This window comes from Mytilus californianus, unplaced genomic scaffold (genome assembly GCF_021869535.1).
Source record: "Mytilus californianus isolate M0D057914Y unplaced genomic scaffold, xbMytCali1.0.p SCAF_4, whole genome shotgun sequence".
NCBI classification, from domain to species: domain Eukaryota; kingdom Metazoa; phylum Mollusca; class Bivalvia; order Mytilida; family Mytilidae; genus Mytilus; species Mytilus californianus.
This window is the reverse complement of record NW_026262690.1, coordinates 111,589,926-111,609,452: the sequence shown is the minus strand read 5'-3', so window position 1 is coordinate 111,609,452 and position 19,527 is coordinate 111,589,926. Positions and strand designations below refer to the sequence as shown.

At 31.3% G+C, this 19,527-nt stretch overlaps 1 protein-coding gene across 2 annotated transcripts in view; it reads right to left on the bottom strand.

The window, feature by feature from the left end:
* Positions 1 to 13,679, bottom strand: part of LOC127739140 (lipoxygenase homology domain-containing protein 1-like) — a 32,100-nt gene extending 18,421 nt beyond the window's left edge. For both annotated transcript variants that reach the window (XM_052250732.1, XM_052250733.1), the window contains exons 1-4: positions 13,336 to 13,679; positions 3,729 to 3,851; positions 2,775 to 2,848; positions 1,041 to 1,196 (exon numbers count right to left, since the gene is read on the bottom strand). In XM_052250732.1, the coding sequence (XP_052106692.1) occupies positions 1,041 to 1,196; positions 2,775 to 2,848; positions 3,729 to 3,851; positions 13,336 to 13,612 (630 nt within the window). In that variant the 5' untranslated portion in view covers positions 13,613 to 13,679. The remainder of the gene's footprint in view (positions 1 to 1,040; positions 1,197 to 2,774; positions 2,849 to 3,728; positions 3,852 to 13,335) is intronic.
* Between the last annotated feature and the right edge of the window lie 5,848 nt (positions 13,680 to 19,527).

The window sequence follows — 19,527 nt, the reverse complement described above, 5'->3', positions numbered from 1 at the left end:
AAAATTACCAAATTGTTTTTGGCATTATTCTTATCTTGAAATCTTTAGACACCAACTTGGTTGCCTATTTATTATAACATACTTAACATCTGAAGCACTCTTAGTGTACATTGAAATACATTCTAATAACAAGAATGTGTCCATAGTACACGGATGCCCTACTCGCACTTTCATATTCTATGTTCAGTGGACCGTGAAATTGGGGTCAAAACTCTAATTTGGCATTAAAATTAGAGAGATCATATCATAGGAAACATTTGTACTAAGTTTCAAGTTGATTGGACTTCAACTTCATCAAAAGCTACCTTGACCAAAAACTTTAACCTGAAGCAGGACAGACGGACGAACGGATGGACAAATGGACACACAGATTGAAAAACATAATGCCCTTCTACTATCGTAGGTGGGGCATATAAATAGTTGTGAAAACAAACAAATATAGTTGTTTTGAGACTAACCGTATCTAGAACACTATTGATGATCAAAGCCCAAAACTATAAAAAATAAAAATAACATGATGCATCCAGTATATTGTAAAATAAATTGTAAAATTTTCATGAAAGTAAATACATCTATAAAATAAATAAATCGCTGAAATAGATTGATGTGAAGGTGACCAGAAAGGCCTAAACATCTATAAAATAAGAAAATCGCTGAAATAGATTGATGTGAAGGTGACCAGAAAGACCTAAACACAAAATAAAGTATCTGTAAAAATAAGTTGGTATACAGTACATTGTACTTGCCGGAGTAATAATTTCATGTAGTACTTCATAGGGAGACAATTGTACAATGTTGTGTCTATTTGATGAGCCATTATATGTCCAATTTTCGAATATGAATAAAACAGATGTGTCAATGAGCCAGCAACTCAACAACACAAATAAATCCCAGAAAGTCTTCTAGAGGTCAGCATGTAGTAAGCACTGATTTGAGGCTCAGTGATCAATTTCACAAAATCTTACGAGAAAAGAGCCCCTGGGGTAAAGATCTATTTTATAGAAGATTGTACAAATAAAGTCTGGTAATGAAATACATACATTGGCATTGATTCCTGACTCTCCAGTGTAAACATCCACTTTGTAAAGACGCTCGTACAATGTTGTGTCAATTTCCACTTCCTCTTTCTTCTTTAGTGTTGGCATAGGAGCAATATATTTTATCTTGGTTTTTCCTGTTGATGGTCTCTTTGGTATCTGTAATTTCAATACATTTTATGAAAAATATACATTTGCTTACACTACAAGGACCTGAGCAAATGATTGTCCCAAACCCCTAAATTTGGTAACATTGGTCCACCTTTTTTCCATGAACATAATGAATGAAAATTCTTAATGTGGAATAAGTTTTGCTAAGGATTTCCCCCTTGAAACTAAGCATTTTTCAATGCACAATATTATACATCAAAGTTATAGAACATGTTGTTTGAAATAATAAAAATCTGAAATATTGCATTGTTTATAGGAGAGCAATGTTTATTTAGGCAATATTTTGAGTCATCTTCCTTTGTCTATAATTGTAGATAGAAAAAAAATCAAAACTGTTAAAAGGCTGAAAAAGTACGAACTTGAATAGCATAGAACATAAAGATCTGTAATCCATACACTACTTTATGCATCCTATTATGGTGTAGAACCAGTATTTAAGACCCAGTCAGAAAGAAAATACTAGAGAGTACATGTAGTACAAACTTAAAACAAAATAGTTCCTACTCATAAGTGAAATTAATGTAGAAATATGTAGAATATATTGGTACCAAGTGAAAGCTGAAGGAATTGGAATTATTGTAAGATACTTTTAGACTGCTTATTTGAAAAATAAAAAGACTGAACAAAATTTAAATACATTTGTAGGAAGACATACATGTAGTTTACCCATTTCCCAGAACTAAACACTTGTTTTGGTCCTTCCAAATTTCCTAGAACATGTTTATTCTAAAATGCAATAAAGGTCTAGGCTTATTTTTTCATCCCAATAAGGTGTTGCTTTGACTTGAAAAGACTGTCACTTCATTTTAACAAAAAAGTCATGACTGCTTGAAATTGCAGAATGCAATGGGGCCATGAATTAGTCTGTTGTGACTTTTGAAAGTCATCATTGACCTTACAAAAAGCCAATGGAAAAGTCACAATTTTGTAACACATTACAGGATAGGCCAACCAAATCAAAGCATTTTTCATATATCACTTATTCAAGTCACACTCCATTCAGTGTATTACCAAAAATATCTCTTAATGTGGGAAAAAGACAATAGAGGCCATTGCCATACATGTAAGATAAAAAAAAGTATCAAATGTGAGTAGAAATAACAAGCATTTGTAATATTTTGTTAGAATTGTATTAGAGATGCGTGTTTTAACCTTCAGTTATTGATAAATAGAGAATATCATATGGTTTTTACAATATCACATCCATATCAACCAATGACACCAATATAATCCCAAGAGCTCTGTTCAAGAATTATATTGATTGATGGTTGATAGGGTGTGAAATATATTGAAAAAGCCATATCATATTCATGTACATGATGTACACTTTACTATATACATTTGTTCCTCAAGTAACGTAGATGTTTTTCATGTGACATGATGTAATACAGATTAGAGGTTTGATAAAACCTTTGCAACTGTGACTGATACTGAGACAGCACGATTGCCATTGATTGTATTACATATTCAATTTACTTGTACTTACTACTAAGGATATAATTATTTTAGTGCATTACATTCAAGACAATGGTTTAAGTCAGAGTGGGATACAAAATATCAAGTTACCTTGTGTAGATGCATGTGTCTTTGGTGTTCTTCCATAGTTGTACAAAGATAACAAAATTTATTTGGAGGTAGTGCTGCAAATATAAGAAATAAACAATCTAAAAATCTCAGCTATTTTAAATCACAACTTTATTTAATGTATCATTTCCATATACTTACCTATAGATTTCTTTGATTTTTTTGTTTCTCTAGGCTGCTGTCACATTGAGGTAAACCTAACATCTTCTTTTATTCTTAATCTTAAGATATCAGAATCATACTAAAGTGTAGCATTTAATAAATGGCAATTATGATTTTATAATGCTTTCGATCTATATGTAGCAACATTCCAGTGCCAGTTGATATACATATAGATTTTACCACTGCATAGAGTTTGATACAATATTTATCACTCGAGACCGTTAAATTTTCAAATTTAAAACACGAGTTTATTTTCGACTTATATGTTTGAATGTCCCTCTGGTATCTTTGCCTCTCTTTTATATAGAAAGTAAAGCATCTTTTATTGTGTAAAGAGGAAAACTCCTGCATGTGGTTTGCAATTGACATGATTAAGATCCCTGCATTTTTTCAGCAGCATTGATGGTCATTGTGGCCACTTGAAATTGTTCAAGTATCTCTGTATTTGTATGTCCCTAACCCTACTTACAGAAATACAATGTCATCTATATCATTAATCACATTTCTTAGTTGCTAACGGTATATGGAAATTATTCTCATATCAAGATATATGCATCTCTTTGCTTCCCATACTCACTGGTGTTGATTTAATGTTCAACGAACATGACAAAACACACTAATGACATGAAATGACATTGTCTAAAACTATATATACATTTAAATTGTAGTTTGACCGAATGATAGCGATTGGATTCAAGCATATTGAACCACAATATATCATATATGGCTATATTCCCCATTTCCATTCTCAATTTTATATTAATTTGTACTTACGAGTTTCTGAATATGAAGACAATGATTCATTATCATTCATTGGTGTGGCAATGTTTTTAATTGTTTCTGTGTCTGTAAACATAACATTGGCATCTTTCCATCTTCCTTTAAAATCAACACTTCCTGTTAAAAAAAAATTAAGATATTTATAGAAATGTGAGTATATCAGGTTGCTCTGTCTTTATCTACATTCTATTGTATTCTATTCTGGTTTGGATCTAAATAATAGAGAATAATGGACAAAAAAAATTAGGAAAGGAGAATAGTGGGGTGGAATAAAAGAATAGAGAAAAATGGACTATAAGAAATAATAATCATAATTTGGACAAAAGGAAAACTTATTGGCATCATAAATCTAAAAATACAAAATTGAAGACTCTTTTACTGGTTAAGAAATATACTTACTGGTATACAGAAAATAAAAAAACAACTGACATAAGTACAAAAACTTAATGTTGATCCATCAACATAAAAATATTTAATTTGCCTCATACCGGTACATCTATAGCAATGATTACATTGCCTACTTTTGACTCTTTAGTTGAGAAATTGCCCTGGATATATACACTAAGTGCTGTTCAATGGACCACCAAATCAGATGCAAAACAGAAATAAAATTTAATAAGATGAGGAACAACAAATTCAAAAGCATATTCACATCTACTGGGTTCACTGGAACTTAATAGTCTGTGTTCCAAACCATGTATATTTTAAATGTACCTGAAATGATTTTCAATCAGTCATTTAACAGTACCTGATGTATTTCAAGACAAATATCTTTTTATCCTACATTTTATTTTATAAAAGAATAGTGTTATGATTAAAGAAGACAGATAGCACAAAATTATTGCCATTTTAATCATTTATGTAGTGTTAAGGTGCATCATTGGTACATATTTCCTCAGATAGAATTTTCTTTATATACTGTGCCAAAATATAGTTTTCTCCATTCTTTTTTCAAAAACATGATAAAAAGTATAGATCACTATGCTATTTTTTAAGCTACAAGTCGTGCAAAATTGCCAAAATTTGCACAGATTGTTCATGAAAAAAAGCTCTTTTGTGAATAAAAGAAATCTATGAGATAGAATTTTGAAAAAAATATGAGAAGATAGGTTTTAAAATCTGCTTTAAGCAAATAAAAAGAACAAGAGGCTCTCAAGAGCCTGAATCGCTCACCTGTATTTCAGAGGAGAAGATTTTTAAATGTTAGCAAACTTGATGAACAAATTGTGTAAAATTGTCTTTAAAGGGCAATAACTCCTTAAGGGGTTAACTGACAATTTTGGTCATATTAACTTTTTTGTAGATCTTACTTTGCTGAACATTATTGCTGCTTAAAGTTTATATATATCTATAATAATATTCAAAATAATAACAAAAAAACTGCAATTTTGTTAAAACTACCAATTCGGTGGCAGCAATCCAACAATGGGTTGTTTGATTCGTCTGATAATTTCAGGGCCAATAGATCTTGACCAATTAAACAATTTTACCCCGTGTCACATTTGCTCTAAAAGATTTAGTTTTTGAGATATAAGCCAAAAACTGCATTTGACCCTTATGTTCTATTTTTAGCCATGGTGGCCATGTTTGTTGATGGATACAAACTTCGGATACAATTTATAAACAAGATACCCTAAGGAACATTTATTTAAAGTTTGAAGGTAATTGGCCCAGTAGTTTCAGAGGAGAAGATTTTTAATGTTAGCAAACTTGATGAACAAATTGTGTAAAATTGTGCTCTAAAAGATTTTGTTTTTGAGATATAAGCCAAAAACTGCATTTGACCCTTATGTTCTATTTTTAGCCATGGCGGCCATGTTTGTCGATGGATACAAACTTCAGAAACAATTTATAAACAAGATACCCTAAGGAACATTTATTTAAAGTTTGAAGGTAATTGGCCCAGTAGTTTCAGAGGAGAAGATTTTTAAATGTTAGCAAACTTGAACAAATTGTGTAAAATTGTCTTTAAAGGGCAATAACTCCTTAAGGGGTCAATTGACAATTATGGTCATATTAACTTTTTTGTAGATTTTACTTTGCTGAACATTATTGCTGCTTACAGTTTATATATATCTATAATAATATTCAAAATAATAACAAAAAACTGCAAAATTTTGTTAAAACTACCAATTCGGTGGCAGCAACCCAATAATGGGTTGTTCGATTCGTCTGAAAATTTCAGAGCTGATAGATCATGACCAACTGAACAATTTTACCCCATGTCAGATTTGCTCTTAAAGCTTTAGTTTTTGAGATATAAGCCAAAAACTGCATTTGTCCCCTATGTTCTATTTTTAGCCATGGCGGCCATATTTGTCGATGGATCAAAACTTCGGATACAATTTATAAACTAGATACCCTAAGGAACATTTCTTGAAAGTTTGAAGGTATTTGGCCCAGTAGTTTCAGAGGAGAAGATTTTTTGAATAGTTTACGACGACAGACGACGACGGACACCAAGTGATGGCATAAGCTCACATAGGGCCCTTCGGGCCGCGGTGAGCTAAAAAATGGTGTCACCAAACTTGTTCTTGCTACATGTAAAAATCAAAAATTTCTCTATCATTCCTTTATAAACAAATTTACAAGTTACAATGTATCTGGGCAAAGTCAAAATAAATGGGCCAAATTTATTTTTTTTTACCAAATTTCAACATTGTTTTAGTGCATTTTCTTTTGTTGTATCTTGATACATATACATTTAAGTTAATAAATCCAAAAGGATATAAAAAAGTATATAGAAATAAAAAAGTTCTGAAACTTAAATGACATAAACCAATAAAACAAATTTAAATCAAGTATACCTTTTTGGAATATTATTTCAGACAAACGCTATCAAATATTTATATTTTTTACACCCCTATTGATTGCACAGATCCAAACATTACTTTTGATGCAAAGATTATTAATCTCCTCTTTGATTATCATTTTTTTTTATGTTTTTGGCTATTTTTTGTATCAATTCATTTAAAGTTGATTGAAAAAGTTTTGATTAAAAAATAATTCATCAATTAGTTGATAAAAAAACTTCTCCATATTAAAATTAACCCTTTTTCAAATTCACTGAGGAAAAAAAATTGATGGATAAATCTTTTAATAAAGAAGATATATTAAAAAGAAAAAACATCCAATTTCCCCTGCTTTTGTTGCACTCCTGACATATTATACACCAAAAAAAAAATGCAGAAACTAGAACAAAATACTCATGATTTTTTAAAATTTGTAATCATTGCTGGTTTATAAAGACCTAAATCTGTCATTTAAATGTTATTTCTATTCTAACTTATGCATCTTATGCACTTCAGATCATATTTGAATTGATTTTTCGGACACACTATTATAAAAATGAGGTTAAGTTACCAAACTATGAACTAAATTCTATTAAATATTCAGTAGAATTGTTGTTTAACAACTTAAAAAGAGATCTGCATTTTTCAAAGTTTTTCTGAACTATTATTATTTTTTAAAATTATTACCTATATAAGGAACTTTATTCCTCCTATTTTGTTGCACTCCTGACATTCAATATATATCATATCAAAATAGTTATACATCATCAAAAAAGCCCATGACTTCTAGATTAAGTGTATATACCTTTCAGATTTAACATTTTAATTTCATTTAAACAATATTTTTGAACTACAATGTATATTGTACATATCACTTATTGTATACATAAGTTCACGTCTCATCACATTTCGCTACTATTTTTTTTTAAATGGCAGTCTTTGCAATGTTAAAATAGGCTGAATTTTGTGGCTTGATGTGTAGAATAATCCTGCAAAATATCTTTGGAAAATCTCAAGTATTAAAAAAATGACGATAAAAAAAGATGCAAAAATTGTCAGGAGTGCAACACTTTTTTGTGTCTTTTGAAAAAATTCTTTTTTTATAAAGACACAGCAACTTGTAATATGATGATAGGTGCCATAGATTCTTATTTATATTACAACTATTATGTCTTAGTGATGATTTTAGCTACAAATGAAGTTTGTCCATTAAACCGTTTTGATACAGATGTGTTTTGAAAAAAAGTATTGCCCTGTCAGGAGTGCAACACAATAATTAGTACAGCTGTGGAATAGAATGATTTTTGAATATATGAATCACACCTAAACATAAACAAAAGTCAACCCTGTAAAAAAAATATGTCCTTTCCAGAATAAATACTTTATTAACCTGATTATTGATATAAATGTGTGATAGTCAAGTAAATAAGGCCTCCCTATAAGTGTCAGGAGTGCAACTTTGAAGTTAAAAAACTCACACTTAATAAATACAAAAGCCAATATTTTGTTCTGTTTTATTTTTCAAAAGATACTATACTAGATACAAGATTGCACCCAAAGAAAAGCCTGATAGACAAGAAATTTTTAGAACCATTTCTTTGATGTCAGGAGTACAACAGTTTTAAAATGTTAATTTCTTGGACTTACATTTTAAGATAATCTCAGCTCCTTATGACTTATTTGCCATTCAAATATGTGTTCTTACTATTTAGGCTACATGTATGATATATTCTTAGAGGTGAATTTCAAAGCAGGACTTCGATCCAAAAATTATTGTTTGTCACAAGCAATTATATCTGAATGATGATTTTTTATATATATAATTTTAGAATTTAGGAAGCTAATTGTCATAAACTGTGTCGTTTTTTTAGGAAATAACCATATTTCAATTTAAAAGTTTTATAATGGTTTCATGTAATACTAATTAAATTATTATAACTGTAATAACAAACAATTAATTTTGTTGAACTCCTAACATGAATTTACCATAACAAGCAGTTTTGCACATATTCAATGTTTTAATTTCATTAAGGTCTCACACATTTGGAGTTCATCTTGCAGATCCAACCTTTGAATGAATGAAAGATGGGAAAGATAGTTGATCAAACTGAACTTACTTGAGAAGAAAATCAGACAAACTAAAGGATCAAAACACACCATCAAAGACAACATCGACTATAACTTTGATGAGCAGAAAATTGAGAAAAAATCTGAAAGAAGATCCAGCTAAAGGACACACTAGACAAATATAAGCAAAGAAAGAACAAAGAAAACAAACCAATGTAAAACTTAATTACAAAGACTTAACTTGAATACAAAAACACAGATGGAGAAAATGAAAAAAAAACAAAACAAAGAGATTGGCAACAGTAAAGAAGAAGAAAATTGACACAAGCCAAAAAAGTTGCAAACCCACAGAAAAATGTCCAGTCGAGAAGCAAAAGTACAGGTGCAGATACACTATCTAGAGAAATCAGAAAGAGAAGACACAGTATAGGGAAAATTCTTCCTGACCAACCCAAACCTTGCCCTAAAACAATTGAATACATCATATCCACAGCTACACCAAGGCAGTTGTAAGAACTAATTAGTACTGATGGAAGTGTGCTAGAAATTGATGGGTGCCAAAGTGGAAACAAAATTGAGAGACCCTTAATAGATCTGGAAACTGTTGAAAAGAAACTGGCATTTTCAAAAAGAATAGAGGCTACCTGAAAAAGTTAGAACTAAGGGACTTTTTGAAAATGCCATTTTCTTTTCAACAGTTTTCAGATCTTTTAGGGGTTCCTCAACTTTGTTTATACTTCAACATGTTCAAGACTCATCAATTTCTTGCACACAGCTGATATCAGTTCTCATTTACTCTGACAACCACCTTGGTGTAGCTGTGGATATGATGTGCTCAATTGTTTAAGCCCAAGATTTGGGATGGTCAGGAAGATAATGTCTTATTCTTTGACTTCTCTTTCTGATTTCTCTAGGTATTGTATATGCATCTGTACTTTTGCTACTTGACTGGACAATTTTCTGCTGGTTTGCAACTTTTTTTAGCTTGTGTCAATGTTCTTCTTCTCTTCTGTTGCCACTTTCTCTGTTTTGTTTTCATTTTCTCATATGTGTTTTAATTCTGGTCTAAGTCTTTTGAATTTAGTTTTACATTGTTTTGTTTCTTTGTTCTTTCTTTGTTTATATTTGTCTAGTTTGTCCTTCAGATTTGGATCTTATTTCAGTGTTTTTCTCAATTTTCTACTCCTCAAAGTTGAAGTTGTTGTTGACTATGATGGTGTGTTTGTATGCACTTAGCCCGTCTGATTTTAATTATTCTAAAGTTTAGTTTCACAACCATCTTCCCCATCTTTCATTTATTCAAAGGTTGGGTCTTAAAGTTGAACTCAAAATGTGCAAAACGGCTTGTTATGGATAATTCATGTCAGGAGTGCAACAAAATTAATTGTTTGTTATAACAATTATAATAATTTAATTAGTATTACATGAAACCATTATAAAACTTTTAAATTGAAATATGGTTATTTCCTAATCAAAAGACAAAGTTTAAGACAATTAGCTTTCATAATTTGAAAATAATATGAAAATTTAACATTCAAATACTTTTGCTTGTGACAAACAATAATTCTTGGATCAAAGTCCTGCTTTGAAATTTACCTTAACTCATATATGTAACCTAAATAGTTAGAAAACATGTTAAGATGCTAATAAATCAGTAGGAGCTGAGATTATCTTAAAATGTAAGTCCAAGAAAATGTCATTTTAAAACTGTTGCACTCCTGACATCAAAAAAATGGTTCTAAAAGAAAAATTCCTTGTCTATCAGGCTACCCTTTGGGTGCAATCTTGTATCTAGTATAGTATCTTTTGAAAAATAAAACAGAACCATATAATGGCTTTTGTATTTTTTCAGTGTGAGTCTTTAAACTTCAAAGTTGCACTCCTGACACTTACAGGGAGGCCTTATATACTTGACTCTCACACATTATTTATATCAATAATCAGGAAAATGAACTATTTATTCTGGAAAGGACATATTTGTTTTACAGGATTGACTTTTGTTTATGTTTAGGTGTGAGTCATTTAAGCAAAAATCATTCTATTCTTCAGTAATACTAATTTTTGTGTTGCACTCCTGACATGGCACAATTTTTTTTCAAAACACATCTGTATCAAAACGGTTCAATGGAAAAGCTTCATTCTGAGCTGAAATCAGCACTAAGATATAATAGTTGTAATATAAATAAGAATTTAAGGCACATTCCTCCTTACAACAATTTGCTGTGTCTTAATAAAAAAGTATTTTTTCAAAATGTCACAAAAAAGTGTTGCACTCCTGACAATTTTGGCATCTTTTTTTAACGTCATTTTTTTAATACTTGAGATTTTCCAAAGATATTTTGCATGAATATTCTACACATCAAGCCACATCATTTGAAATTAATTTATTCAATCAAATGATCAGCATGATTGATAAATATTGCTTTATATGCAAGGAACCATTTATTTTGACTTTGCCCATCTCCACTTAAATAGCCAAGTTGGCAATTTGATTCAAACAAACACAAACACCTGGTATTTGTTAAATCAGTCTGAAAAATGCAATAAAACACTTATTTTTTCTTTATTCCAAAAAAGTAGTCACATGCATAATAGCCAATCTGACTCAAAATTTGCAGATTTTAACAAAGAACTAGACCGACTGTGAACTGCTATTTAACAATCCAAGATGTCAGTATACAGTTAATCTACCTTAAAGCTTAAAACAATTGAATTTCTACATATCCCCATTGTATTTCAACATATGATTCAGGAGGATTTCGAGGTATAGCTTGAAATAAACATCCACACACACACAATAAGTTCTCAACTACTGCTTAAGGAAGTAATGAGAGATAATTATACATCTGCTTAATTTCTTAATTCAGACATATCTATTTATAAACTTATCACATAAATGTATGAGAAAAACATATTCTAAATGAAAAGAAAAAGAATATGTAACTGGACAGAGTCAAAAATCATGAAAATGTTTGCATTAAGAAGTACTTTCAATTTATATAGCAAAAATTCTAAGTTCCCTTGACAAATCTACAAATGGTATAAAACTATAATACTTATATTATTCAAAACAATGGAACAATAGAAAATGTGCCACCTTTTACAATACCAATCATATGCCATAAACTTAAAAATTATAGCAATACCAGGGATCTCCATGACCTGTTTTATGATGGCGCACCGCCATCGTTAAGATATCTTTCACCACCGTCAAATGATCCATGCCATCGTTAAATTATCTTCCGCCATCGTCAAATGATCCCTGCCATTGTCAAAATTTGTTTTCGTTTCTCTAGCCGCCGCCATTTTTGTTAGCAATTACAATCAATTGCATGTAATTGCACAACCCTGAGGCTTTTTGTATTATAATCCAAAGGGTCCTCCTGATTACTATAAAGCCCTGAGGGATATATGGCTAAAGATCGCTAATCACTCGTACAGGTAGATTGACACACCTGACAGGAGAACACTTGATCAAGATAGAAGATTGATTGCACAGTATTTAATTACGTTTCAGCAAATGCTAATGAAAATTTAGATTAAAAAATAAATTTTAAATCCAGTTAAAAAGAAAAAAGTTTAACATTACAAGTTGAACACGTGCTTTTATATTGACTTACGCAATCAGCACCCCCCTTTTTAAACCAGTACAAAATAAGACTTAAAACAGAACATAATTTCATGCCAAATAAATAAGCAATTATCGATAATATTGAATCACTTTACAAGTTTAAAAGTAAATACATGAATATTAACTGCAACTTGATAATCTGAAGAAATTTTGTATCGTAATTCCGAATTCATTTCGTAGTTTACAATCAAATTGATACATCCGGTTTTCTGGTTTACTTTCAGAATCGAAAGATGCGTGTTGCATAGTACATTTTGTATATTACTATGAAATTTGCTATTTAAAGTCATTAAAACCTTTTAAGTTGTAAACGTTTGCCCTCCAAATCTTTCATCAGCGTTTTACAAAAAGGTACGAAACTTCTTGTTGTTGATGCTGCAAATCGTCGATACCGGTTCATGACTTCTGAATTTGACAGTAACAAAAAAAGATCCCCCCCGATTTTTAAGCCCTTAACAATTACCACAAGAGCAAGAAAACGACTTGGGAACCTTAAGGACAGCTTGTGGTTATTCTTGACTAAGGGGAGCCATGCAGGCTTTGCATTGGAATTGTTACAAACAAGGATTTGTCTTGCTATACAAATCCTTGTTACAAATGACAATTAATGAAAATATTGGTTATTCTATAATGAAATAAATATAATAAGCAATATATCAGCCAGTTCACCATTCCTTACATGGAAATGAAGGAATGAAATACTTTCGATCACACCATGCCGTAGTCACTGGGGTTTTGTCACGGTGAAAGTTCCTCCATCATTAAATTTTCATCCATGGAGATCCCTGAATACATGTATCATGGCAGGTTTGAAATGGAATTATTTGACAAAATGCATTTATTACTACCTGCAAAGGTAAAGTATTTTCCAAATCTTACCCGACTCTGAAAGGCGTATTTATGTTTCCTTTTCAATCCTTATCTGACAGCTTCAAGTGTACAGCATGGTGTTATTATGGCCTATAAATTATATAATTGGTCATTTATTTTGGTAAAAAAATCTGAATATAATATTTTTTTAAGGTATTGATAAAGGATAACATGGGTGGTCAAAATAGAAAACTTATAGCCCCCAAATCAGAATCAAAATACACAGTCACAAAAAGACAACCTTCATTAAAACTCATTGATGACTTTGGTCTTGTTTCTGTGTGCCAGTGCTTCATGCCATACTCAAAACATGGATCTGTTTTCGACATTGTTGTTTGCAATCTTTCAATATTATCTGAAGTCTGATGACAAAGAGTTTGCAAACCAGTTCCATAAAGCTGTGTATTTACAGGTCCAACCCAAGTATTTACAACATTCTCATTGTCCTCATAAAATCTAACTGGTGACCCTCTAAGTCTGTTCCGTCTGTGAAGTCTAAGTTGCTCTCGAACATCCATGATATTTGGCTTTAATATAATATCTAAGTACAAATATTTGTAGTGTCCACCATGTTGTTTATATCATGTTACCACAGGAACTTTTGCCGAAAAACGTCGATCACCTGCCTGTATTGTCGTAAAAATTCAAGAATCACGAAATTTAACAAACTATTTTAAATTAAAAAAAAACACTAGCAATAAACATTTATTACCTGATCAAATGGATGGTATCTTATGAGACAAGTCAAATTAGTACCTTCACAAATGGCAAACGAATTTCGAATTAGGACAACTCGGTCCAATAAAATCTCGGACCAATTTAAAGAGAACGCTTCTTCTTCTGTTAATCAAAAAAGGATAACTTATCACATTGATGTTGTGTCATATGAGTGCTGGAATGCTTTGTATTGTGTATCTACAATAAAAATATTTGAATAGTGCTTTGTGCAGGTTAAAAACATGATGAATGGATTATAGATATGTTGTAACATTTTACGGTATGTCTCTATCCTCTATAGTTGTTCCTGTTCTGGTCCACTTTTAAAGACAACTCTGACCAGTTTGAACAGGGACTTTCTATACTAGCTAAGAAAGTCCCTGGTTTGAAAGACAATATGTAAAAAAGCATGATTGACAATATATTTATATAAATAATTCACTTATATGAATTGTTCATTTGATCATTAAAGTCTATTTTGCTTGATCATATATTCTTGTTTTATAACCAATAATACTATTTGAGATTACTATAACCAGAGACATATGGCTCTACTATAACGTAACCGGTCACAGGCAGGGAAAGAAGCTAGCAGTTTTAATATACCGAATTAGTAATAACTTTATGTTGTAACATGAATGGTATTTTTTACTTTGATCTTCTAGTGAGTTAACTTCAATTATTTTTAGAGGAGTGCGTCAACACCAGTGGCGGATCCAGAGGGGGGTTCCAACCCCCGGAACCCCCCTTTTTTTGGACGATCAATGCATTTGAATGGGGACATATAGTTGGAACCCCCCCCCTTTATCCATAGCCAGAAATTAGTAGTACTTTTGCTAATTAATATTCATAATATGTAAATGAGAATTGTACCACGTGATAATAGTTTGAACTGGACTGGCTTGATATCATTAAAATCTTTAAAACACGGATATTATAAGTTGCCCGTCACAGAGTCCTTGTTTATAATCACTCTGATATTTCCGTAAAGTTGTCAAGCGGTCAAAATCAAAACAATGAACGCGAATTTAGTGAATTTTTCGTGTTTTCGTGGGTTTATTCTTCTTGAAATAGGGGCATTTTAACTTTACGTAGGAACCTAGAGTTCAACGACTACACATACAAGGTTTGGACTTGCTTATTCTTTGGACATTCAAGTTTCAAGTTTCATCCCCGCAAGGCGCAACCTGTTTTTGTAATGACCTTGTTAGCCAATTTTCAACACGAAGTTTGCAAATTTGACGCTTCAGCCATTTTAGCCTGCATTTTATACTGCAATGTTAAAAGCCTCTCGCTTCGATTTTTAAAATAGCTCAGGAACCTTGATTTTTGCAACGACAGTCATTATGTTTCGTTTAAATGGTGTATATTGTTGTGTATATTTATTTTCTGTCCCCGCAACCTGTCTATCACTTAAATTAAAGTTAAAAACAGACATTTTTTTTCAAAATTCCCTATCATTTCAATATAATTTCCGTGACCCGTATCCGATTTCTTTAGTATAATATTAAAATAAGCAAAGTGGCGTTGATTTCTGGATATGCCTTCGTTGGGAACCCCCCCCATTTAAAAATGGCTGGATCCGCCCCTGAACACAGTGTGGGAACGGAACTGTACGGTTTTAAAGTTTTTTGGTCATTCAGGAGACTGTCAAGCGGGGCTCCGACATTCGAAAAAATAACAAGTTGCTGGATGGAAAGTTTGATGAACTCAAATATGTTACAATATAAAGTTTCTGTTTCAAAATTTGGTAACGAAAGCATTCTGCATGTTGATATGAACCAATCAAATAATTAAAACGATATTTGCGGCCAAACTTTTTCCTTAAAACGTAGGAGCTCCGAGTAAATCGAAACAAAAGCGACAAAATATACCAAACAACATTGAAAAACCAATCGTAGTTACCAGATTTTTCACATGCTCCTTTTCTGATATATAGGCTTATCTGTCTGAAAGTTTAAAGGCCATTGTCCCAGTAGAAATTCAGATATATGCATTATCTCAATGTCAGATATTTCATTGACTGTACACGTACAATCGCTTGCACTTTTATTGTACAATCACTTGGCCCTTTCCTATACAATTGCTTGCTTAAATTCAAAACTTTGGTATAAAACAAAAATTGAAAGGATATAGAACTAGTCGGATTGATTTGTTTGACTCGTAATCCAATGAATCAAATATTTTTCATAAAATCTGGCTTATCACGGATATTTTCGATTATAGCTTAATTTGATGATAAAAATTTCATTAGGATTATTTTAAATCATCTATCTTTCGCGATATACTGAGCTTTTGGTTTAAACATATTTACTTGAAAGACATGGCATATATGAAATATAAATGTAGTAATACACGAACGGATTCGGAAATAAAACTGTTCTTATCCATCTAAGTGTCAAAAGAAAAAAAGGAAATAACTGCTATTTAAATAGTTAACAAAATGTCATCATATCTTTTCGTTTCTAGTGGCGGCGGACGTGTGTTTCAAGGCTGTACCTCTCCATTCCGAGATAAAGAGGAAATCAAGATAGACCAAAAAGTGATTTGATATTTTAATGGAACAGAAGAGTTTCTAGTGTTTAAGTTTTCGGTCATGCGAATAATTATGGCACTCAAGCAGGAAATGCTTACTACTACGGTATATATATATATATATATATATATATATATCTATTCTGTCACATTTATGAACAATTTATACTTTCCGTGAGATTTTCATCATTAAAACTACTGCAATTCAACATAATATAAAAAAGTAAGAAGATGTTGAATGATTGCCAATAAGGCAACTCTCCACCAGAGACCAAATGATGTATAATAAGTTAACAACTACATGTCATACACGGCATTCAACAATGAGCAAAACTTCCACCACACAGCAAGCTATAAAAGGCCCCGACATGAAAAATATGAAAATTTCAATAGAGAAAACTAACGGTCTTATTTATAAATTTATACAGACCATCTTGATTTCTTATTGTTCGATTTTTGATTTTGTCTCTGATATAGATACTTTTAGCGTGCTTTAAAAGATTCCCTTGATAGAATCTTAATCGGCAAAATGACTGAATTTATGTTCACTTTTATTTCAAATATCATTGATCAATATATTAGGATCGACCATGCAGGAACAGACAAATCCTGAACTTAAGGGTCTGTTTTTAAGTGTTTATTTCTATATATAATATAGATCATCTACTGGGCAAAAGGGTGGTGGTGCTATCCCTAAAATGTTAAAAGGTTTTAATTTATGAAGTATTTTTCCTTATTTTTCGTTTCAATAATAATAATCTGGTGCCGTTATCAAATTTGGAACAAAGCCCAATTACACATTCGAAAATGTTACTGATGTTTTAAGGGTTTATTTTGATGGATGAAGTCTGATATCATCCGGGATAGTGTTCTATGATGAATTATGATGAGCTGAAGATAAAAAAAAGTTTTGATAAAGTGTTGTCATACAGTTCATATACTGCCTGTCGTATGTTCGTCTAATTCATTGTAAGAATTTTGAAAAGCTGCTGGAGCATGATACAATTTAATTGTTCAAGAGTTGTATTATAAAAAATATTCTGCGTCTTTCAGATAACAAATCAAACTTCGTTTCGTCCTAAAATTGAGAGTTGTGTACTGTACCACCTGTAGGTAAAGCTTTAAATAAACACACATATATATATCGCCAATGGCAGTCAGCAGGGTTTAATAACATCAGTTGTTCGACCTTCTAGTCAAATGCGTTTTGTTATAATATATTTTTTCACTCTTAGGTCTTTTTGGAAAATGTTGTTTGTGCTGTATTTAGACCCCTCTACAAGGAAATTTGTACATGCACACGTATAAAAATTGCGGTTTTTATCCAACGCGCGCAATCATAGTTATGATCGTTGTTTTCAATTTAGACTTGTTTATATTTATTTCGTTTGGGCTTGTATTATATTTTACCTCAGGTTTATATAATCCGTTCATCCTATTTTGACTCTTTAAAATTCAAGAGTCTATCCTAAATTGAGGTAAATTAAATGGCCTTCCAAATACTTTTCGATCCCTAACATCACTGAAGAGACATTCCGGCATTGTCGAAATCCGGATATGGTGTAAAAAAAATTAGCACCTTTGGTTGTGGTATACTATCTTTGCCGCAAATTTATTTTTTTTTACTTCGTATTAAATTAATATAGAGATCCATTTTGTTACACCTTGGCAATCGCCAATGACAGTCAGCAGGGTTTAAGAACATCAGTTGTTCGACCTGCTAGTCAAATTTGAACGTTGTTTTCAATTTAGACTTGTATATATATATAATTGTCGAAATCCGGATATGGTGTACTAATTTTTGCACCTTTTGTGTGCGGTATACCATCTTTTCCGCAAGTTTATTGTTTTCTGTTTGATATTAGATCATTAATTTTTAAAGATCCATTTTGTTACATCTTGTGATCCGTTTATTTGGCAATCGCCAATGGCAGTCAGCAGGGTTTAAGAACATCAGTTGTTCGACCTGTTAGTCAAATGCGTTTTGTTAAAATATACTTTTTCACTTTTTGGTCTTTTGGAAAATGTTGTTTGTGCTGTATTTAGACCCCTCTAACAAGAAATTTGTTTTGCATGCACACGTATAAAAATTGCGGTTTTTATCCAACGCAATCATAGGTTTGAACGTCGTTTTCAATTTAGACTTGTGTTGTTGTCTCTTTGACACATTCCCCATTTCCATTCTCAATTTTATATATTTATATACAAGTCTAAATTGAAAACAGCGTTCTAAATTGAAAACAACGTTCAAACCTATGATTGCGTTGGATAAAAACCGTAATTTTTATACGTGTGCATGCAAAACAAACCGTTCTTGTTAGAGGGGTCTAAATATATATATATATATATTAGTCTTATTGAGTTGATATATTTTTGATTCTGCATTCGATTTGTTGATATTTTGATAGCTGGCCTAAACGTATACTTGTCTTTTCTTGGTTCCTTGAATAGTTGAAAGGTTTGGAGTTCCGTGAATAGTTGAAAAGGTTCGGTATTAAGTTAGATTATCGCGGTCTTCTTATGAAACTTTCTTTGTTGTATTGTTTAAATATATTTATATTATTCTTTTAAAATGTTGGTAAATCATAAATTGAGTAAACTTCAGAATATGCTTATCCTTCTGGAGCACCTAGTAAACTTTCCGGTAATGAGTGGGAGTTTATTTTGTACGAGCTTTATTTTTCGTTTACGTGATTTATTTACATTTGGATTGTCCTTTTTTTTATATTCTTAATGTTCGATATTTGATTTTGTCTCTGATATTGATCATCTACGCGCGATTAAAAAGAGCACTAGCTACGAGATATATATAAAAAAAGAAATATGATTTTTTTCCCGTCATTAATGAAAGTAAAATAGTGAAATAATAATTCGCTTTTAGTAGCCAGCATGGTTCAATTTTGTCAAAATAAACTAAGAAACATCGATGATGAATTATTCACTTGCAAGTGAATAATTCGACCTCATTGAATCCGTATTCATGTGACCTTCAATTTAACCCTGAAGCTAGAGATGGATTACTCATGAATTATGCGACTTCAGTTATTAAAAGGAAAAGAATGTCAACATTGAAAGTGAAACAAAGGTAAATCATTTGATTGACTGATTCGATCCACAAAAACTATTTCTTATACAGGTAAAAACGATTATTAACATATATTTTTAACCTATAATATGAAAT